We start from the raw sequence: 23103 nt of genomic DNA, 5'->3' as shown, positions 1-23103 counted from the left end.
AGTTGTTTTAAAAACCGAAAAATAACCTAGTCGCTCAGCACTACATGCCAGTGGTAACTCATTTGAAAAAACTAGCTAGTTAGTTGATTGGAAACATGTGGTGTCAGTGACATTGCCAAGACAGGTATGACAGATGTGGGCAGCGATGATGGTAGTAACCTGCACATTTTTTTTATTCCCATATTACACAGATTAGGAAAAAAACATGGACTATTTTGTATGATTTCTCTTTCCCAGGTTAGGTGTATGAAGGGAGGACGTGGAGAGTGGTCCTGAAGATGAGGCGTCTGTACAGGAAGAAAGCCCTGAGTCTGGTGAAGGAGCTGGATTCCTTCCCCAAGGTCCCAGAGAGCTATGTTGAGACCACAGCCACAGGGGGGGGCAGGTAGGATTTCACTCTCAATACTGCTTACATATGTCTGAATGCTGATTCAATATCCCCTACTTTGAATGACATCGCTAATTGTTCTTCTCTCACCCATCCGTAGTGGCCTTGATAGCATTCACTGCCATGGCACTGCTGGCCTTCTTTGTGTATCAGGATACCTGGATGAAGTATGAATACGAAGTGGATAAAGATTTTTCAAGGTTCAATCAAATGTTGATTTTGTTTCATCAGCTCTAATTTGAGACTGAACTGTATTTTACTGCAGGTACATTATCTTGGAATCTGACAAGGCTTTTTCTTCATTTACAGTAAATTGAGAATAAACATAGATATTACAGTTGCCATGAAATGCCAACGTAAGTATTCAACCTTATCACACATTATTTATTAAAATTATTCATGAAATGTTGACCTTCATATTTTGGGCATAATTAATGTGTTATGATGTACTGTATAATTTCCCCCACAACCAATTGGAGCCAAAGACTGAGTTGATGGTGTGCTGTTTCAGATGTGGGTGCAGACATTCTGGACCTGGCAGAGACCATGATAACATCAAATGGCATTCAGTATGAGCCTGTGAGTAGATCACTAAGCATTCTATTACATACAAATAGACTGGTGATCCCAAACCCTGATCTATTTTCTTCCCTGTGTATAAATGTTCAGGTGTTTTTTGAGCTGACCCCGCAGCAAAGACTGTGGCACAGGTAAGCAGTTTACTCAGTTATTTAAACGGTGACATGCACACATACTATCACCCCACCACTTTGTTGGTGAACAACTGGGTGGGGGGGGGGGGCTGCTGGAGAAATGTAACCACTCTCAAATTCATAGACAGAGCTATGGATGTAAGGACTGACCATCCATGATATCAAAATTATAGTTGTAATTTTGTTTTGAGGCTATACAGTGTTTGTTTACAAGTAAGTTGTGTACAAACAAAGGAGTAAAACAAGCTTATATTTTGGGTTTTGATTGGGTTAGACAGTTAAACTACGCTCATGAGGCATTTATAAGGTTTTATTCTTCAAAAATCAATGGCTATATATCATGAATTTAAAAGTCCAAAAATGGATGTAGCAATTGCAGATAGCCCATTTTAAGCACATTGTTAATAGTCAGAAAATCTCACTCAACCACATTCCAAAATAAAAATATATACATTTTGTCATCCTTCCTGTATGAAATGAGTAGTTAACCTGGTTCTCTCTCTATCAACTCTTCTTAGGACTCTTGCTGATTCAGAACAGGCTGAGGGAGGATCATTCTCTACAGGAGGTCTTGTACAAGAGTGTTCTAAAGGGAGCCCCTACGGCCTTGCCCCCTAGGTTAGTAGGGCTGCCTTGCCCCCTAGGTTAGTAGGCCTGCCTTGCCCCCTAGGTTAGTAGGCCTGCCTTGCCCCCTAGGTTAGTAGGCCTGCCTTGTCCCCTAGGTTAGTAGGCCTGCCTTGCCCCCTAGGTTAGTAGGCCTGCCTTGCCCCCTAGGTTAGTAGGCCTGCCTTGCCCCCTAGGTTAGTAGGCCTGCCTTGCCCCCTTGGTTAGTAGGGCTGCCTTGCCCCCTAGGTTAGTAGGGCTCTCACATGCAAAATGAATCACTACTGAGGTGTTGTGAAAATGCATTGAGTACAGATATGTTTTCCTACATAGCTAATAGTATGTGTGTGTGTGTGTCTTCAGAGAGGGCACCGCCTCAGAGCCCCTAAGTGCCTGTAGGATACATGGGCACGTCTATGTCAACAAAGTGGCTGGGAACTTCCACATCACAGTGGGAAAGTAAGATGCCTGTACACTTTTCTATAAGCGTGATATATTTAAGCAATAAGGCCCGAGGGCGTGTGGTATATGGCCAATTTTAGCATATCTATTTGATTGGAAAAAGGTCACTCAACCTATACAGCACAGTATATTTCTTTTTGATGAAAATGCTCCTCATGCTTCTAACCCTCTGTGTTTCTCAGGCCTATTCATCACCCTCGTGGCCATGCTCATATAGCAGCTTTTGTAAGCCATGACAGTAAGTTCTCTGTTAGCCTGACCAGGATGGGTGACATTCATTTGCATAATTTATTAGTTTTAGACAAGGACAACATTAGTAATGTTCTCTGGTTGCTTACATTGCATTTGCATTTCCATGTTTCAAGTGATAGATAAGAGGAATAACAATTTTCTCAGAATTATTCACTCCCAAATAGAGGTTTTCACTGTCCCATTCCACCTGACTGAATGTGAGCTGGGTTTCATCATTGCGTTGCAGCGTACAACTTCTCCCATCGGATAGACCATCTGTCTTTCGGAGAAGAGATCCCCGGCATCATCAATCCTCTGGACGGGACAGAGAAAATCACCACATCTCGTAAGTTACTGCTCCTCCTCACTGAGACCAGGAAGTAAACACATTAATATGTTCTTATCAAACCTCATTCAGCTGTTACTCAATCTGCAGCTATGACTACAGAATGGTAGAGCAGTAAGCCACTGGTGCTTTGTAGCAACAGTATTGTGTTGTGAATAAGCCACACGGTCAAAACCCTGACTGTGTGTAGGCTGATTATGTACATGAGCTCTGATCCACACTTTGGTATTTTATTAGGATCCCCATTAGCTGTTGCAAAAGCAGCAGCTACTCTTCCTGGGGTCTACACAAAACATGAAACATGACATAATACAGAACATTAATAGACAAGAACAGCTCAAGGACAGAACTACATACATTTAAATCAAACCTCACTTCCAGTCTATTCTGCTCAGCATGGCGTCATGAGTTTGCACAGAGAAAATGTAGCTATTTGTATCCATTTGAAGTGGATTTACTGCAGGCTTGCTTTCATTCACTTGCCGTTCAAAGCAGTCTAGTTTCTCCTGGGGAATGAACTGAAGCCCCCTATTTCACCTTTTCTAGAAGAAGTATTCTGTGTAGTCCGTCACAAGATGGATGTGTTAAAAGGCTTTGTTCTTTGTCTTATTGTTGCAGATAATCAGATGTTCCAGAATTTCATTACGGTGGTACCTACCAAACTGCACACGTCCTCTGTGACGGAGAGGGTAAGTCCTGCGCTGTCTGATTTAGGCACAGATCTAGGATCAGCTTACCTTCCCCAAATCCTCATATTAACCATCAGGGGGAAAGGATTCCTATTCCGTGTTGACCATGATGGAGGATGCTGCAGTGGGTTCAGATGATGGATCAGCCTCCTCATCCATCCATCCAGTCCATTCAGCTCCCTCTGCTGGCTGCCAAAAGTTAGTTCTAGATCTGCTGCATAACACCACCACACAACCTGAGACAGTCATAGATTTCTCTCTTACAAACACACATATTCACAAAATGATGGTAAATCCTTAAATGTCCTAGTTCCTCTCTACATTTTCTCTATATCCAGGTGGTTCTCCCAGATGCCCATGTGAACAACCATGCTGCTCCGCTCCTGACGGACAACCACATACAGGAGTAGCCCTCTGACCTGGGCCCATATCCATCTACTCTCCGAGTAGGAGTGCTGAGCTTGGATCAGTTTTGCCCTTTTGGATCATAATAAATACGATTTATATGGACAGATCCTAGATCCGCACTCCAACTCTGAGACGCTTTGTGGATATGGGACCCGGAGCCTGCTGCTGATCTTGCCCCTACCATCCCTTCACCTGTGGGGGAATCCAGGAAGCCAAGTCTCCAATCACAAGTATGTGGATTGCTGGAGTTTGTTTTGAACCAAATAAGAGTAAACTGCTTAGGATCCGACAATCAGAATTGTTCTATTTATTGTTTTTGGGGTGTTGTAAAATTGTTGTGGACTGTATCCTCATATTACTACCATTATAATATATTTAAATCCTGTAAATATGTATTTTACACAGAAAAATGGAAAGCAGTTAACTCCCCAGTTTGATCAGGCTTGTAGTGTGTAAGGGTGTTGGGGCTGGACACTAGACAGTGTTTGCTCCTCCATGATATTACTATACTAGTGAACCTGCATTGGTATGGATCATGCAGACATTGGAAAATGATTAACTTGCATATCATGTTTGCTCTATTACTATCTATTTGTACTGTTGTTCAGTATCTGTTTCACATGTAATCTGTCAATGGGAGATGTCCTATTAAACGTGTTTTAGTGCACTTCACCCCTTCATGTTGTACACTTTACATTCAATTAAATATCTCTCGGTTCCTATCCCCACTATCCTCTGTTGATGGTGCATGCTCTTAGGCTGCGCTTACACAGGCAGTCCAATTCTGAGGTTTTTACCACTAATTGGTCTTTAGACCAATCACATCAGATCTTTTCACATCTGATCTTTTTCAGAGCTGATCTGATTGGTCAAAAGACCAATTAGTGAAAAGATCAGAATTGGGCTGCCTGTGTAAACGTAGCCATGGAAGTAGGCTAAATCTCTTTTCTACATGAGGCAGCAGTGAAGCAGAATGATTAGCACACTGACATTTGTCTTTTGGTTTATTCATGTTTTGCCAAACAAATTTGAAGTGTTTTCAGAGCAGGAATAGAGGGTCACTTAACATTTGCCAATTACATTTGAAGAAGGAAAATGAAACAAAATAAACAGTCGTAAGTGTTGCAGTTCATAGTGGCAGCAGAGCTAACTGGGAAGTGTACTATGTATCATATAACAAAGACACTGCTTTGTTGTCAACATGACAGATGCCGAGATCCGTAACAAGCAGGACATTTTTTACAACTTCATTGTACAGGAATAGCCATTTTCTGTGTTGGGCGTGCATTTGGTTCATAGTCCCTTAATGAATTTAGGAAAGGACGGTCAACATTGTTGCACACCATTACTGGCTCACATAGAAACATGTTTTTCAGAGGGTGGAATTGGGGTACATTTGGTCCTTTTTCTGTTGAGTCAAGACTTCTACCATAGATACTGTATCCATATGTACTGTATATAGATGTATCATCTCATAAAATGTGGACTGCTGCTGTCTGCCACCAGGAACAATTTAGATATACTCTGGGAAGCTCTGTGGTAGAGTCAGACTGCTGCAGAATCAACCTTCAGGAATATCACTGTCTTTGGTAGTCTATAGAATATAGACTTCACTATTTACACCTCTTCCAAACTTGTTTATATACAGTGAGGGAAAAAAGTATTTGATCCCCTGCTGATTTTGTATGTTTGCCCACTGACAAAGAAATGATCAGTCTATAATTTTAATGGTAGGTTTATTTGAACAGTGAGAGACAGAATAACAACAAAAATATACAGAAAAACGCATGTCAAACATGTTATAAACTGATTTGCATTTTAATGAGGGAAATAAGTATTTGACCCCCTCAATCAGAAAGATTTCTGGCTCCCAGGTGTCTTTTATACAGGTAACGAGCTGAGATTAGGAGCACACTCTTAAAGGGAGTGCTCCTAATCTCAGTTTGTTACCTGTATAAAAGACACCTGTCCACAGAAGCAATCAATCAATCAGATTCCAAACTCTCCACCATGGCCAAGACCAAAGAGCTCTCCAAGGATGTCAGGGACAAGATTGTAGACTTACACAAGGCTGGAATGGGCTACAAGACCATCGCAAGCAGCTTGGTGAGAAGGTGACAACAGTTGGTGCGATTATTCGTAAATGGAAGAAACACAAAATAACTGTCAATCTCCCTCGGCCTGGGGCTCCATGCAAGATCTCACCATGTGGCGTTGCAATGATCATGAGAACGGTGAGGAATCAGCCCAGAACTACACGGGAGGATCTTGTCAATGATCTCAAGGCAGCTGGGACCATAGTCACCAAGAAAACAATTGGTAACACACTACGCCGTGAAGGACTGAAATCCTGCAGCGCCCGCAAGGTCCCCCTGCTCAAGAAAGCACATATACAGGCCCGTCTGAAGTTAGCCAATTAACATCTGAATGATTCAGAGGAGAACTGGGTGAAAGTGTTGTGGTCAGATGAGACCAAAATCGAGCTCTTTGGCATCAACTCAACTCGCCGTGTTTGGAGGGAGGAGGAATGCTGCCTATGACCCCAAGAACACCATCCCCACCGTCAAACATGGAGGTGGAAACATTATGCTTTGGGGGTGTTTTTCTGCTAAGGGGACAGGACAACTTCACCGCATCAAAGGGACGATGGACGGGGCCATGTACCGTCAAATCTTGGGTGAGAACCTCCTTCCCTCAGCCAGGGCATTGAACATGGGTTGTGGATGGGTATTCCAGTATGACAATGACCCAAAACACACGGCCAAGGCAACAAAGGAGTGGCTCTAGAAGAAGCACATTAAGGTCCTGGAGTGGCCTAGCCAGTCTCCAGACCTTAATCCCATAGAAAATCTGTGGAGGGAGCTTAAGGTTCGAGTTGCCAAACATCAGCCTCGAAACCTTAATGACTTGGAGAAGATCTGCAAAGAGGAGTGGGACAAAATCCCTCCTGAGATGTGTGCAAACCTGGTGGCCAACTACAAGAAATGTCTGACCTCTGTGATTGCCAACAAGGGTTTTGCCACCAAGTACTAAGTCATGTTTTGCAGAGGGGTCAAATACTTATTTCCCTCATTAAAATGCAAATCAATTTATAACATTTTTGACATTCGTTTTTGATTTTTTTGTTGTTATTCTGTCTCTCACTGTTCAAATAAACCTACCATAAAAATTATAGACTGATCATGTCTTTGTCAGGGGGCAAACGTACAAAATCAGCAGGGGATCAAATACTTTTTTCCCTCACTGTATGATACTGCCACCGTCATCTACCACTTACATAAGACAAGCCTTAGTTTGACGCAATTATTTATAAAGATGAAAAAAGTCAACTTAGTTTCAATATAAACTGCTGTACAAAACAGGCAAAAAGTGGACTAACCGTGAAACAAACAAGGAGTCTTATGCGTTATGTTAAACATACTGATATATCAATATATAGTAGTGATAGTAGCTTGTATCAATATACCATCAAAAGTAAGAACTGGTAATGTCAACCAGGTCAGATGTTTGTAGTACTACAGTAGCAGTCTCCAGTGGTCAAGATTTAGGGCTCTATTCAATCTACATCACAGAAGTTCAGCTTTACAGCATGGTTGAAATTTAAAGGGAATGTGCCTGCTTTTGCAGAGACTGCATTCACGGTAAACGCTGCATGTGTTGGCTCAATCGGAAATTACCTTTACATTTATATCACGGAATCTGTAACGCTTCAACTTTACAGATTGAATAGAGCCCTTGGTGTGATCAACACTGAAGTTCTCTTGGTTATCCTTAGCTGGCCTCGCTACAGAGTACAGGCTCCCAAATATTCTGTCGGTACAAAACAATACAAGGTAAAAACACATCGCCCATGTAAAAAGAGAGGCCATGAAATATCTCAGGATTCACACATTAAGAGTCATGTACAGAAATTAGCCTTCAGTGGAGGCCTGACACAGTATTTCAAGTATGCAAAACGTGGAGAGAGTATACAATGGGTTTATTGTTGCATATGTAATCTGTCGCTTTAAGAAAAGCAGTAGTTAGAAAATAAATAACACTTACGTAGTCATTTCACTGTATGACGTACAACAGGGTCAGAAGGAACAATGTCTGGTTGAGGAGTGGGGTTGTGTGCTGCTGGAGGTCTGAGGGGTGTTGTCTGGTTGAGGAGTGGGGTTGTGCGCTGCTGGAGGTCTGAGGGGTGTCGTCTGGTTGAGGAGTGGGGTTGTGTGCTGCTGGAGGTCTGAGGGGTGTCGTCTGGTTGAGGAGTGGGGTTGTGTGCTGCTGGAGGTCTGAGGGGTGTTGTCTGGTTGAGGAGGCGGTCAGCTGGTCAACGGTCAGTTGGTTATCAGTTGGTGAGTGTGCTGGAGGCCCTGAAGTAGGAGAGGAACTTGAAGCAGAGGCTGACCACAAAGTACCAGATGTTCCTGGCCATCTGGGAGCGGGCGATGAACACCCTCCAGATGAACACCAGCAGTAGAGTGTTGAATGTGTAGCGGATGTTCCTCAGCCTGGGAGATCAAGAGAGGGAGGGAGTTGTAAGTACACACTGTCATTTACATCCTTCTTCAAAATAACTCGGGCTAACTGTGCGCAGGTGCAAACACAATCAGCACTGTAAGTAGTCGACTCACTTCCTGAGGTGTTGCCTGGCTGCAGGGATGTCTGACATGTCTTCATTCAGAACGTACTTCTTGGTGCCGATGCAGTAGTTCTCTATGTACTCTGGCCAGTTCAGCTGACGCACGTCAAAGTTGAATGTCTGGGAGAGAGAGTTAGGATGCTGATGTGCAGTAAGACAACATGGCTATTATGGTCACATTCAGGCGATTATGAAAACCTCTTTGGGATATCTATAATTTAACCTTCTGAAATTGAATGATGTAAGTATTCGTGACCTGTAGTGTTGAAATCAATAAATATGTTTGTTTGAGCTGTAATTATGGATTGGTGGCATTACTAGATGAAAAACATACCATTGACAATATACACCAACATGCAGAGGCATATGTATGTGTATAGATAATGGTGAGTCTACTGCACCTTCCTGTCCTCAGGGCTGAGGTGGCTCATCAGCATGTTCATGTTCTCTGAGTTCCACTGCCAGTCCTGACTGCTGAAGTACTCCAGCAGGCCGATGGCCTTGTGAAGCCGGTTGAAGATACGCATCATTCTACACAGAGAGAAAGGTATGGAGGATCTCAGTCCAAATGTACTGTATGTATAACACAATTGTAATGTTCGTTTCACTAAAGACTTGATTAATAATCACTTGTATGCAGCAAACAGGTGATTTCTTATTTCTTTATGATTACAGATCATTTTATGTAGGTTTACAACCCCACTGTGTTGATTGGGTTGAAAACAAGTAGGTAGTTACATTTTAATAGACTGATCGATGGTCTAGTGACAATGCTGACTGTCAGGGCATGCTAGTAATCTTACTGGGGCTTCTGTCCAGACAGTCTCAGGTAGAGGTCGTAGATGAGGGCAGGGAACTTGTGGCTGACCAGGATCCAGTACTGGTTCATCAGGTAGTTGGAGGTGATGTTGGCATTGGGCCTTCTGAAAGCCTGCTCCAGAGGGTTCCTCTTGAAGCTGGACATCACATGGTGCTCTGAGAGAGAATACAGAGGAGTCGCTAAAAAATGTGAAGGAATCTGAGGCTTGGAGCTGTCATCCCTGTCTTACAGCTCCATTCTGTTGTGGCATTTTAAGTGGTGTACTGTTAGGGAAGTGCCCCTCACATCTTCCTTAGCCACTATATTAGAGAATTGGGTTGTATCCAGGGGTGTGGTTTTCAGTTGAACTAACAATCTCATTCACAGCAGCTGCACACCTTCCACACCTAGCTGCAATCAAGGCTGCTCAGACAAAGGTAAAACTGCTGGGGGAACTGCTAGTGAAAGAACTAGTGGGTGCTACTGGTGTGAATCTGTTGCTGTGTGCTTTCTTTCGAAGACTCGTGACCCACCAGACTCTATAAAGAAGTGAACAGCCTTACGAGGTTAGTTCCTCCTGTGTAGGAGAAGACTATCTGGGGTAAGCGCGAGGGTAGCTCTCTTCTGTTGAGTTGTAGTTTTGTCATTTTGAGGCTTTCCCATTTCATTTATTCCCTGTAATTGTTTAAGTTCTTATTAAAGTAAAACTACCCAGCCCTCTACTCTACTAATGGTGGCTGGCTATCCACGGCTACTGGAGAGTGGCGTGGAAGACTTGAGAATGAATCTCCTGTCATTGAACTCTGGACTTTTACCACCAGCCCATTTTACCACCAGCCCATTTTATCACCAGCCCAGCACAGCTGATTTGTTGTAAAGACTATTATACCTCTTTGGTTTACTAACTACAAAAAAAATAAAGTAAAATTTGTATTGCTTAAACCCCTGTCTGACTTATGTTGCACCACCGCCCCTTCACCTTCCATTGTGCCCAGACTGGTCTCCTAGACTATACGTAACATAGTAAATGTAAATCCGGGACACTCAATTTAGTATGATATATTACTTTTACATAAGAGAAGTTACTTAAGGCAAAAATAACGCTAACGTCTAGCAACCCAAAGGTTGTGTGTTTGAATCTCATCACGGACAATGTCAGCATTTTAGCTAATTAGCAACTACTTGCTATTTATTTGCTACTTTGCAACTACAATACTTAGCATGTTACCTAACCTTAACCCCTAGCCTAGCTAAGGTTAGTTAGCGTTAGCCATCTAGCTAATGTAAGCCACAACCAATTGGGATTTGTAACATATCCCTTACAGTAACTGCAGTCGACAGTGTTATTTTGGATGCAGCATACTGCAGTTATACTGTACCCCGACTGCAATCTTTTTTCGTATGTTTAGAAAATTCTTAACATATTGTACAAATTGCAATTTGTAACATGTATGAAATGGATGAGACATCCACAAAGTAATACATATCATACTAAATGGTGTGTCTCGGATTTACGTACAGAATAATACAAAATGCTCTGAGACCACGTGCCACACAGTACATATGAGCCTTAGAGGAATCAAAGCCACATCCCTGATGTTGCAAGCACCATGCTCCAGCACATTTCTTGGATCATCAACTCTCCTTCGTCATTAGTTGTATATTTATTTATTAGTTATTTATAAGATATTAACTCTAAGAAGAACAATATTTTGGGAAGGGGTCAAAGATGTTTGGCCAGGATTTAATCTGATCGCGATTTGTTGGCTATGCGCCTTTTTAAAGGGAATTTCCGAATGAGCCGACATGCAGTGTTTACCATCAACGTGGGAACACTGTCTTTACAAGGTGCATCACTTACAAAGGGTGATGTTATTGAATCCCGGCCACAGTGAATATTCTCCAGCCCCACTAATGAGTTGAAAGATGGTTTTGATGTTGAGGGTGAGCATTCCTTGCTAGGGAAAGGTAACACAAATATATACACTACTGTTCAAAAGTTAGGGGTCACTTAGAAATGTCCTTGTTTTTGAAAGACCAGAGCTGTTTTTTGTCCATTAAAATAACATCAAATTGATCAGAAATACAGTGTAGCCATTGTTAATGTTGTAAATGGCTATTGTAGCTGGAAACAGCTGATTTTTAATGGAATATCTACATAGGCGTACAGAGGCCCATTATCAGCAACCATCAGTCCTGTGTTCCAATGGCACGTTGTGTTTGCTAATCCAAGTTTATCATTTTAAAAGGCTAATTTATCATTAGAAAACTTTTGCAATTATGTTAGTACAGCTGAAAACTGTTGTGCTGATTAAAGAAGCAATAAAACTGGCCTTCTTGAGACTAGTTGAGTATCTGGAGCATCAGCAATTGTGGGTTCGATTACAGGCTCAAAATGGCCAGAAACAAATAACTTTCTTCTGAAACTCGTCAGTCTATTCTTGTTCTGAGAAATGAAGGCTATTCCATGCGAGAAATTGGCAAGAAACTGAAGATCTCGTACAACGCTGTGTACTACTCCCTTCACAGAACAGCGCAAAATGGCTCTAAGAATAGAAAGAGGAGTGAGAGGCCCCGGTGCACAACTGAGCAAGAGGACAAATACATTCGAGTGTCTAGTTTGAGAAACAGACGCCTCACAGGTCCTCAACTGGCAGCTTCATTAAATAGTACACGCAAAACACCAGTCTCAACATCAACAGTGAAGAGGCGACTCCGGGATGCTGACCTTCTAGGCAGAGTTGCAAAGAAAAAGCCATATCTCAGACTGGCCAATAAAAATAAAATATTAAGATGGGCAAAAGAACACAGACACTGGACAGAGGAAGATTGGAAAAAAGTGTCTGTCTATAATGGAGTGGCCAGCACAAGCACCGGATCTCAACCCTACTGAGCTGTTGTGGGAGCAGCTTGACTGTATGGTATGTAAGAAGTGCCCATCAAGCCGATCCAATTTGTGGGAGGTGCTTCATGAAGCATGGGGTGAAATCTCTTCAGATTACCTCAACAAATTGACAACTAGAATGCCAAAGGTCTGCAAGGCTGTAATTGCTCCAAATAGAGGATTCTTTGACGAAAGCAAAGTTTGAAGGACACAATTATTATTTCAATTAAAAATCATTATTTCTAACCTTGTCAATGACTACATTTCCTATGCATTTTGCTATATTTCCTATTCAAACTCATTTCATGTATGTTTTCATGGAAAACAAGGACATTTCTAAGTGACCCCAAACTTTTGAACGGTAGTGTATGTATCTTTGAAAAAGGGCATCAGCAAGATTAGAATATGTGACCTCCTGTTCCCTATCCCAGTGCCTAGTCCACTGCGCTAGTAGGGGGGATGGCAGCTTGCTTGTTTTTTCACGTATTTAATGCTGTTCAGTCAAAGTAAACAAACAAAGTTAATAGATTAGAAATGTAATTATTTAAAAACGTTGGGTAAGGAAAACAAAAGTCACAACCAGGATTCAAACTTTTTGGGTCAAAATCCATGTTGAACGCCCTCCATCCATATCCAACCTACCTCCCTAAAAGCGTTTATTTTATTTGACTCTCGTCTGTAAACTCCACCCACTGACTTGTCATCCAACCAATCACATTAGTTCTGCCCTAGAAAGTGGAGCTTCCCACAGAGCAAGATTGAGGCCGGGGATCAATTCATGGTGCCTTTAAATGGTACATTGTCGTCTGTCTAGTGCGCTGCTCTATAACAAGCCTTGGATTGAATCCCAGCCTGAATGAGGAAAACTCCAGAGCACTATTCCAAGGCTCTTTCTCAATTCCAGGGCTCCTTCCTCGATTCCTTGGGAGATTCTCAATTGGACAAAAGTCTGTCCTCTCCTCGACTCCTCCGTCCTCTTCTCCTCAGTGACTCGGAAACCGATAAGTGGTCAAGTGGTCACAGAGTGTCAATTAGTTAGTAAGCTAATAGAGGAGTATCATCCACTCCTCGATAGCCTCCTCTCGCTGAGCATACTCATGTGCTTCCTCCCGGCTGCTACCACGGAAGTGTTTTAAAATCCGCCACACCCCCTTAGAATCAGCTGTTGTTTTCTCGAAGGAGAAAACCATGCACACATTTAAAACGATACTCTACTTATCCTTTTATCTATAGCATCTATTGCACAACTAGCTATATTCGTTTTTATCACTTTACACATGTATTTTGGGATTCCTCCTCTGTAAACTTAATTTGCCTGATGACGAGTCGAGTGAAGGACCGTCTCATTTCTTGCAAGCGCATTTCCCTCCACGATCCCTATCCTTACCGCCGCTCCTCAATTATCTTGACCTTTTTCAAAACGAGGTGAGGAGAGGACAGAGGAGAGGAGGGGGCGAGGAAAACCAATGAAGATACCAGAATGTTGATAACATATCAAGTCAGCAAACCTCCAACTTCCCTAAGCAGCGGCCCCCCAGACCCAGTTTGATTAGCTTGATTCTTAGCTCTTATGTGGGCCGGTAGATTAGTGCCCACTATCCCAGTTCTATAACAGTGAGGCGGAGTGATGAGCCCTAATCCCACTGCCAGCCATCTGGTGGCAATTTCCCAGGGTGAAAGGAGCAGATTCACTAATCTGAGAGCAGAGGGACCCTGGCTGTCGCCTGCTACCGCGCTTAATCTGAGCCTGCCTGGTACCCGGCCCGCATGCTTCCTTTTCATCTCAGTGGTCCGCTGGGATGTACTGTAGACGACGGGCCGGGAGGGGAGCTGTAACCACAACCAAAAGGCTGGTGAGATGCAGTTGCGAGGGTGACGATTTCAAGATTACACTTTGCCTCTAATTGTTATTGTATGGGCAACTGTGCTTTACTGCTGATTGGAGTTGTTATTTGGGCAGATCCACAGTGGAGGTCAAACAGATGTAAACAGTGTGGGGTTCAGATGTAATGTTCTACTAGCTGCCAGAAGGTGGCAGTAGACCCTCGCCACTGTAAAATCCCTGGGCATCCAATTATGACACAGATCATTTATCCACCTGCTTCTCACTGACACACCATTCAAACTGATTTAGGAGAACCAGGACTGACAGACAACTTACAGTTTCATAACCCCTGTGGGAATGTATGATGCATAGTTTCACAGTCACAACACCATAACCAACACGATTTCAACTACTGAAGTACATTGATTTATGATGACGGAAGCCACAGTGGCAGATGAGCAAGCACTGATGATGTCACCGTAACATGTATAAAGACAGACAGACAGATACCTACCGATCTCTCCCCAGTGGAAAGGGTTGATGCCGCCCGTGGTGCAGTTGTAGACCAGAGCTGTTTTGGGTCTGCAAGGGAGTAGTGAGATGGGGTCAAAGGTTTAAGGGATCAAATGGGAGGGTCCATTAGGACACATCTATAAAATGAGCGCACACACACTAATCACATCATTTGAAAACACTGGGCTTCCTCATCAGTCAATGGTGTAGAGCTGGGGAGATGTGTGTTCGAACAAACTGGGCTAAGGTAGGTTTACAGGAGGTCTTCCTGCAGGTCAATATGGGGGGTGTCTTTGTGTGGGTTAAACCATACAGTCATTGGTCAAACCATATTCCACCTGGGGGGAAAGTTAACCTGTGCACTGCCGTGTACCAGCCAGCGGCCAGGGTCAGGTTGATGACCACGTCGACGGGGATGAGGTCCGCCACCGCATCATTGTTGGCTCTCATGGTGCGCAGGATGCCCTTCCCCGCCTGACCAGACAGGACACAGGGTTACCACAACATCTCATTTTACACTAGTGGCATCAAAATGAGCAAACTTAGTATATGAAAAATACAACTAATAAGCAGATGCTGGTACTTACAGCGATGAAGACTCCGCTTGGTCCATTGAAGTTGTCGATCCAGCCCTGAGACGAATGAAGAGGGAGGGAATACATTAGTGTAATGAGAGATTAGGGGCTCTATTCAATCCGTATTGAGGAACTTCAGCGTTACAGCATTATTGAAATTTAAAGGCAATGTTCCCGTGTTAGCGGACACTGCATTCGAGGTAAACGCTGCATATCTCGGCTCAATCAGAAATTACTTTCAAATGTATATTGCGCATTCTGTAACGCTTCAGCGATGCAGATTGAATAGAGGCGTAGATGAAAGAGAACCCTAAGTACCCTCTTAAAGCTGGAATCCTTAGTTGCTACATCCATTTTTGGACTTATAAATTAATGACATATACCCATTGATTCTTGAAGAATATAACTTATAAATGCCTCATGAGCTTAGTTCAACTGTCGTACGCCATCAGAACCCAAAATACAAGCTTGTTTTACTCCAATGTTCGTAAACAATGTAAATGTGAACAAACACTGTATAGCCTCAAAACATGGTTAAAATTATAATTTTGATATCATGGATGGTCATTCCTTGCATCCATAGCTCTGTCTATGAATTTGAGAGTGGTTACATTTCTCCAGGCCCATCCCTCAGTTTTTTACCGAAACACAGCCGGGGTGTCCGCTTTGTTACTGTTTCAATTAAGGATTCTAGCTTCAAGCACCGCTATAACATTGCTGCAATGTCATCAAGTTACAGATAGCCTCCTAACAGCAACATCAATTAGATTGTTGTGTATCTGCTGAGTTAGCATTCCAGTGGTGTGCTAGGCTAGCTAGTTACCTATGGAGAGTGAGACTGAGGCAGGGAGAGTAACACAGTGTCCACATCAATTAGCCCCCCGGTAATACATTGGTAATAGACTGGGCTTATTTGTGTGGGTCTGTCTGTGGCTTGTCCCTACAATTTTTGCAGGGATAAATCTTTGACCCCCATTGGGGGATTGCCTGTGACATTTTAACACTTAACGTAGTTCTGAGGACATGGAGATTGAAGTAAATCTCACACACACACATACACCCTCCTCCCTCGTCTCGCCACTCCCACTGGCTCGAGCTGCCAGGGCAATAAACTGGTAAAGCGTGATCTTTTGGTTGTTTTGCCGCCAGGCCTGGCCCGACCCCACTTACACATCTACTGGCTCTGGATCCTGCACTGTTCAAACATTTCAGCCCCAGAAAACTAAATACAGCCCTGGGGCTATATAGTAGTTCTCTGTGAATATACTTTTTAGTGCATTATAAAAGTGTATTATACTCTATTGAAAACTCTGACAGAGTGCAATGTTTTTGGTGTCTTCCTGTGTGGATTCATGGAGCCTTAGACATTCAAATAATATTCCTGTAGGAAAAAAGTAAGCATGTCACTTGAATTTGGGGGAAAGAACTTTGAAGAATATTATATCACCAAAATGATGAAATGTTGAACAACATCCTCCCATTGCTCCTCCAAAATTGTAAGCAGCAATAAAGTCTCTATTTATTTATTTTTTCAACGCTTTAATATATCCATCTGCCGCTATGCTAAGTGAGATTAAAATGCTTAACCCTGTGGAATCCTTATGCTAAGATGTTAGCCTACACTACAGCAGCTGGACAGATTATAAAATAAAAAGCAGCTTACTCATGAAAGTACCATCACCCTGCACATCCAGAAGAGGACTGGTCACCCATCGGAAACCTGGTTCCCAGCTAGGTTTCTTCCTAGGTTCCTGCCTTTCTAGGGGCAACTGCTGATGTCAAAAGGGCTTTATAAAATACATTTGATTGATTGATTGATTACTGCACCTACTGAACTTTCAGAGCAGCCTTTCCATGAACCTACAGGTGCTTTCAGTGACCTTCTATCTAGTAGGAGACACTCAGGGGCTCTCCGGTTTCAGCACTGGCAGTCCCCCTCCCTCCAGTACCCCTCCCTTGCCCCTTTGCCCCTTCCTTGCCCCCCTCACATAGCCTATCCAGCTGTTGGCGTCAGGGACGCTCCTCTTCGCAGCCCCGGAATCTAGCCCAACCGGACCTTCTGAACCATAAGAACACACCTGTCCTGGTCCAACCCTAATACAACCCTTACTCAACACTACACACGAAATCCCCCTTTAAGTCTGACTGTACACAGGGGAGATATATTGACCAGTGTACAATAAAAGCGATCGACCGCTAATTCCTATCCATTTGCCACCACAGCAGGACATGATGGTGTGAGAATTTGCATGATTCTGACTGAGCCCTTTAACCATCATCACAGTGAAAGTGCTACATAGATTTTTATAAATTGTGATATATTTCCCAAACACACTTCTTCTGATACACGTATCTTGCTGACCAGTCAATACACTGTTTAACGTCCACAGACTACATACAGAATGTGATCCATGTATCTATTGATCATCTATTGACTCTACTGCTACCAGCTATCCAGTGCCAAGGTCCAGTAGAGTAATTAAGTCCCACAGACTGACATGTATATGATACTGTATCTCTATGTTAATGGTACTCACAGGGAAAGGCTCCTGCCAGCTGGCTCCCACTATGGAGGGTCTGATGATGCCGATGCTGAGCTTGCCGCTCTCCTTCTGGACCACGCACTCTGCCAGGGCTTTGGTGTAGGTGTAGGTGTTGGGGCGGTCCCCGATGAGGCGAGGCGTGATGTCACGGACGATGCTGTCCTCCATCCACCTGCAGTCACAGACACAAGAGAACACTCACAATTAGACTCACATCACAATGGTACAGGACACATGCCAGGATTGAAGTAAAGTTGGCATTTTGTGTTGATAGATGAAACATCATTCATTCTGATAGCTGTCTGTGATGGTATTTATAATCAATCATTAGTTGGAAATGGCACTAGGCGGTGTGGACTTGACAGCACCCTTGGTTCAGTTCAATTCCATTTCAATCAGTTAATTCAGGAGATGAATTGAAATTCAATAAATATACTGTCATTTATCTAACTAAGGGCAAAATTATATCAGATCCGTGGTAGCCGACACCCACATAGCGGTTGTTTTGGTGGAGTTGGAGGTGGAACTGAGTTAGAGCTGTCAAATCCACAAGCGGCTCCCGGCATTATACCTAAAGTGGACATTTTCAAATGTTGAACTTCTAACGCGAGTGGGACCGGTGTGGCTTCGTGACAGTGATCACAAGAGCAGCTGCTCACCGATTTGACAGCTCCAACGTAGTTCCACCTCCAACACCACCAAAACATCAGCTATGCAGGTGTTGGCTATCGCCGGTTAACGCTTGATCTGATTGAATCTAGGCCTAAGTGCCATTTCTCTTCACTGAGCATATTTTCAATGCATGAAATGTGCAATTGAATTCACTTCCTGAATAGATGGATTCGTAATAGCAGCAGCCCCACCCCCAACTCTGATGCAGAAAGTAGACTTCACACTACTCACTCCAGGGAGTCGATGAGCTTCTTGGGCTCTACAGGCGGTGGGTAGATGATCTCGTCGATGTGCCTGCGGTTGCAGTTGGCGTAGGCTGTGGAGATGTGGATAAAGGCCTGGAGGTGGTGCATCTGCTGGGCCAGACTCAGGAGCTGCTGCGTGGCCATAACATTCAGCTGCAGGGCGTGTCTGGGAAGAGAGGAAATACACACACAGCAGGACTAGGTTAGTGATCACTGTGCATAAGTATACTAAGAAGCATAAGCACACTGTCTTCCCATGATATCATCACAAGGAGAGAAGTGTGAGACAGAGAGAGAGAGAGACAGAGACAGAGAGAGAGAGACCGACAGAGAGAGACGCAGAGAGACCGAGAGAGACAGACAGAGAGACAGAGAGAGAGAGACCGACAGAGAGAGAGGCAGAGAGACCGACAGAGAGAGAGAGGCAGAGAGAGAGACAGAGAGAGAGAGACCGACAGAGAGAGAGAGGCAGAGAGACCGAGAGAGACAGACAGAGAGACAGAGAGAGAGACCGACAGAGAGAGAGAGACCGACAGGGGAGAGAGACAGAGAGAGAGACAGAGAGAGACCGACAGAGAGAGAGACAAAGAGAGAGACAGAGAGAGAGAGGCAGAGAGACCGAGAGAGACAGACAGAGAGGCAGACAGAGAGAGACCGACAGAGAGAGAGACAGAGAGAGCGACAGAGAGAGAGAGGCAGAGAGAGAGACAGAGAGAGAGAGGCAGAGAGAAACACAGAGAGAGAGGCAGAGAGAGAGACAGAGAGAGAGAGAGGCAGAGAGAAACAGAGAGAGAGAGGCAGAGAGAGAGACAGAGAGAGAGAGAGAGAGGCAGAGAGAAACAGAGAGAGACAGAGAGAGAGACAGAGAGAGAGAGGCAGAGAGAGAGACAGAGAGAGAGAGGCAGAGAGAAACAGAGAGAGAGAGGCAGAGAGAGAGACAGAGAGAGAGAGGCAGAGAGAGAGAGACCGACAGAGAGAGAGGCAGAGAGAGAGACAGAGAGAGAGAGAGGCAGAGAGAGAGACAGAGAGAGAGAGAGAGAGAGAGAGAGAGAGGCAGAGAGAGAGACAGAGAGAGAAGGAAGGAGGGAGAGAGAGAGAGACAGAGAGAGAGAGACAGAGAGAGAAGGAGGGAGGGAGAGAGAGAGACCAAACCTGCTCACACCCTTTTATCCTTACACATCATTCCAGCAATTTGCTTCCATTCCCGGAATAAACATTTGCATCAATTTTCTATTTACTCCATACAAACCACACCTGTATCTATCCATCTACCCTTTCAAAAAGCCATATCAAACTCTGGCAACCCTTATTGACACTGCTTCCTAAACAGGCAGGACTCTAGCTCACCTCTCAGCCAGTCTACAGAGAAAGATAACGCTTCTCAGCCACAGTGTGGACGGTGTATGTGTGTGTTTATGTGAGTGCAGATGTCAGATGTGGTTTGGCAGCAGTTGCCCATTAACAGTTGTGACAGCCAGTGGCAGTGGCGTGTCACATGGGGATGAGAGGTGTAGTAGTAGTAGGCCGTACCACCGTTTGAGAACTATTATAGAGCCTAGAACACCACTGTGACTGTGGGACTGCTCCTAACTATGTGTTCCTCACTGTTCCAAGCCGCTGAGTCATTAATGAATTCTTCATTAGGGTGCTAGATATATTGTAGCCTAGCGGCTATAGTGGCTATTGTGCTTATCACTGCTTCAGTGCTAGGCTTGTCTAGGGCACTATCTGAAGAGCTGAGGTCTAGGTCCCTGTGATTAAACTGTTGTCTGATTATGCTCCAACACTCCCTGGCAACTTTGTTTCCCGGGAGACAGGGTAACAACCTTGTGTGTCAGACGAGAGAGGGAGAGAGAAAGTGAGAGAGAACAGGGGAAAGCGGGAGAAATACAGAGGAAGGGATGGAGAGGCAGGGGTGAAAAGAGAAAGACAAAGTGAAAGAGAAGAGAGTTATGATGCTGTTCAGAGAACAATCTCACAGCTTTTCCCTAACTGAGCAGAGAGTCATGGCTAATGTCCTTCCTCCCCACACCTCCTTTCACCTCTCTGACGGCATCTCATCCCTTAAGGCTGTCCTGTCTGTCCTACTCAAAGGGATCTGTTCCCAGCAGCCACACAGACACCCAGACAGACATATTTAACAGTATGATGAAGGCTCGTGAGAATACACTGAGACAGACAGACAGAGCTCTTTTATGTTTTAATAATCCCTCTGAACACCTCATTCCTGCTTCCTCACTAAGTAAGGGAGACATCTAAAGACATCCCTCTCCCCCATACAGCTAGCCGCCTGCAGACTCCTTGGATACAGCTCTCTCTCTATCTGTCTGTCTCTCTCTCACCACATGGAACATTGATGCACTGTCTACTACGTGAGATGATGAAACCATGTGGAATATTGAAAACCTAAACAGTTTCTAAATCCTTATTATAAATTAAATGTTACAGTATTATATGTCTTTCTCCTCTCAAAATCATTGTATTGGATTTTATTTAATATGTTTAACGTCTGTCAACCATTTTAAGTAAACAATGTTGCTTGACAGACGCTACACAAATAAAGTGTATTATCGTGGAATCTCCATTGTGTTTCTCAACCGTCATCATACTCTTGATGTATCAGCTTTCCCATTGGTCAACACCAAAACACAAACAGTCCATACTATCAACCAAACATCACTTCCTGTAGGGAGTCCCTGGACAATAGACACTTCCTGGTACTTGGGACAATGACAAAGCAAAACCCGCCGACCCCATAAACCAGACCCGAGTGAAACATCCAAATAAAACATGTGACCAAGATAAAGACTACCATGGCCCCAATACCGGCTGAATTCGTCTGAACTAGAGACGGTCTACTGTGCCTTTGTACATAGAATTGGGATTTAGAATACTTAATTAATTACTAAAAGGATCTCTATGTCTTTGTACCTCTCTCTGTGTCAGACACAAGCTACGTCCATGCATTTATATAGAATCAAACTGATTTGATTTGTTGAGTTGATAAAGTAGTGAGTTAGCATGATAGCTAGGGATAGAGGGATAGTTAATGTGTGTGTGTAGGGGCTGTGGTCCTCACTTGAGGGGTTCGTCGAAGCGGATGGTGGCAGCACAGTGGAAGATGATGTTGATGCAGGAGGTCAGCCTCTCTACGTCCTCAGGACTGATGGCCAGGCCAGGCTGTGTCAACTCACTGCTGATCGGAACTATCTTCTGGTGGAAGTCTGGGTTGTCCTCCCTCACACGGTCAAACAGCTGCAGGAAAGGCACACATAGATGCATCAGATCATATCAACGTATGTCAAGCCATTGATTTAGCCAGGTCCATATGTAAAGGACACTATATGCTTAGATGTCTGTAACGATTCTGTCCACATGGATGTTTGGCTGTAGGCTGTTCCTCTACACAACTGCTGCTGTGTAAAGCCATGGCAGCTTTTACATAACAATAGCACCATAGTAGTATTTGCAAGCCTCAGTGTTAACAATACAGGTCATGATGCCTGAAGTAATTGATGAATCACTCTAGTATTCAAACACACATCCAGCAGGTGTCAGTATTTTCCCACAATGCCCTAGTAGCAGCGGTGTCGCCCATGGGAGACAACACGCTGCAGTACCAGAGCACTCTGTGTGTGTGTGTGTGTGTAACATGTTCCCTGTTGCTGTGACCCTACGGGACAGGACACAGGAAATGAAACACCACCTCACCACCAAGGAGGGAGATAAAATCACTCCTTATCCTCCAAGCAAAAACCATTATAAACAAATTGTAGGTTTTAGTCTTGAATGAAGGGAACTGTATTTTAGGGCTGAATATAAGAACACAACAAACAGAAGGGAAGATGAAGTCTCTTATGACAAACGAGACATAAATCAAGTAGCTGGCCAGTGCACACCTCAGATTTAGCTCAGGGTGTCGAGGTTAAGGAAGATGCAAAACACAGAGAATTGTACTGGACATTTCAGATTGCTAGTGATTAGGATTAGCATGTGTGAGTTATGAAATTGGCTGTGTGTGTGTGTGTGACAGTTCCGGCTGCCCTGGTAAGCAGACCACTCTAAGTGAAGAGCAGGACAGATGTTGAGTAATGCCTCCAACAGCTGTTCATATCCATGTTCTCTCTCTCCATCTCCATCCGTCCCTACATCTATCTCTCTTTCTATATCTGGCTCTTTTCTGGCTCTCTAATGAGTCCAGGTTGTTTGGACTTTCCTCACATTGTGACAAATTCTGATGAACTCTGTTGACCCCAATCACCCTGGTGGAAAAAGCCAAAAGTCCCAGAGGTCACAATGTGTTGTGCCCCCTGTTCTGCTTTCTGCTCCAGGTCAACCCAGCCTCTACTGATTTCAGAGGAGCTCGGTGTGGCCCCAGCATTTTTTTATGCAGCCCTGAAGTTGTGTCAGAGCTGGCCGTGAACCTCTAGGCCATCTGTTGGTTTGTAGCTCCCTTGAAGAAGGTGGGCACCAAAACTGGCACAAACACCCACCAACCAACCCCAATATTGTGTGTATGTATGTATGTATGTGTGTGTTTGTTTGTGTGTGCACTTAGCCAGCTCTGACACAACACTGCAGTC

At 43.9% G+C, this 23103-nt stretch overlaps 2 protein-coding genes across 3 annotated transcripts in view; one reads left to right on the top strand and one right to left on the bottom strand.

Moving 5' to 3' along the window:
• Positions 1–278: 278 nt before the first annotated feature.
• Positions 279–4518, top strand: LOC121547922 (endoplasmic reticulum-Golgi intermediate compartment protein 2-like). The gene is made up of 7 exons (XM_045209620.1): positions 279–385; positions 1082–1098; positions 1620–1719; positions 2068–2163; positions 2349–2404; positions 2645–2743; positions 3362–4518. Exons 1-7 carry the CDS (start codon positions 279–281, stop codon positions 3568–3570), a joined length of 684 nt encoding a protein of 227 aa, XP_045065555.1. The 3' UTR covers positions 3571–4518.
• Positions 4519–7033: 2515 nt separating this feature from the next.
• LOC121549031 (fatty acyl-CoA reductase 1) overlaps positions 7034–23103 on the bottom strand; it is a 65062-nt gene continuing 48992 nt past the window's right edge. The window contains exons 3-13 of one of the 2 annotated variants that reach the window (XR_005996727.2): positions 21600–21775; positions 18507–18686; positions 17598–17775; positions 15073–15117; positions 14841–14959; positions 14487–14554; positions 9268–9439; positions 8866–8995; positions 8457–8584; positions 7885–8333; positions 7034–7650 (exon numbers count right to left, since the gene is read on the bottom strand). Coding sequence is in view for 1 of the 2 variants with exons in the window: in XM_041860823.2 (XP_041716757.1) it covers positions 8171–8333; positions 8457–8584; positions 8866–8995; positions 9268–9439; positions 14487–14554; positions 14841–14959; positions 15073–15117; positions 17598–17775; positions 18507–18686; positions 21600–21775 (1359 nt within the window). In the remaining variant the exon portion in view is untranslated. Of the gene's footprint in view, positions 8334–8456; positions 8585–8865; positions 8996–9267; positions 9440–14486; positions 14555–14840; positions 14960–15072; positions 15118–17597; positions 17776–18506; positions 18687–21599; positions 21776–23103 lie in introns of both variants that reach the window. The other variant, XM_041860823.2, reaches the window with a different exon arrangement.

The sequence above is a fragment of the Coregonus clupeaformis genome, chromosome 4 (assembly GCF_020615455.1).
Source record: "Coregonus clupeaformis isolate EN_2021a chromosome 4, ASM2061545v1, whole genome shotgun sequence".
NCBI lineage: Eukaryota > Metazoa > Chordata > Actinopteri > Salmoniformes > Salmonidae > Coregonus > Coregonus clupeaformis.
Note: the sequence above shows the minus strand (reverse complement) of the source record. Positions and strands in the feature narration are given on the sequence as shown.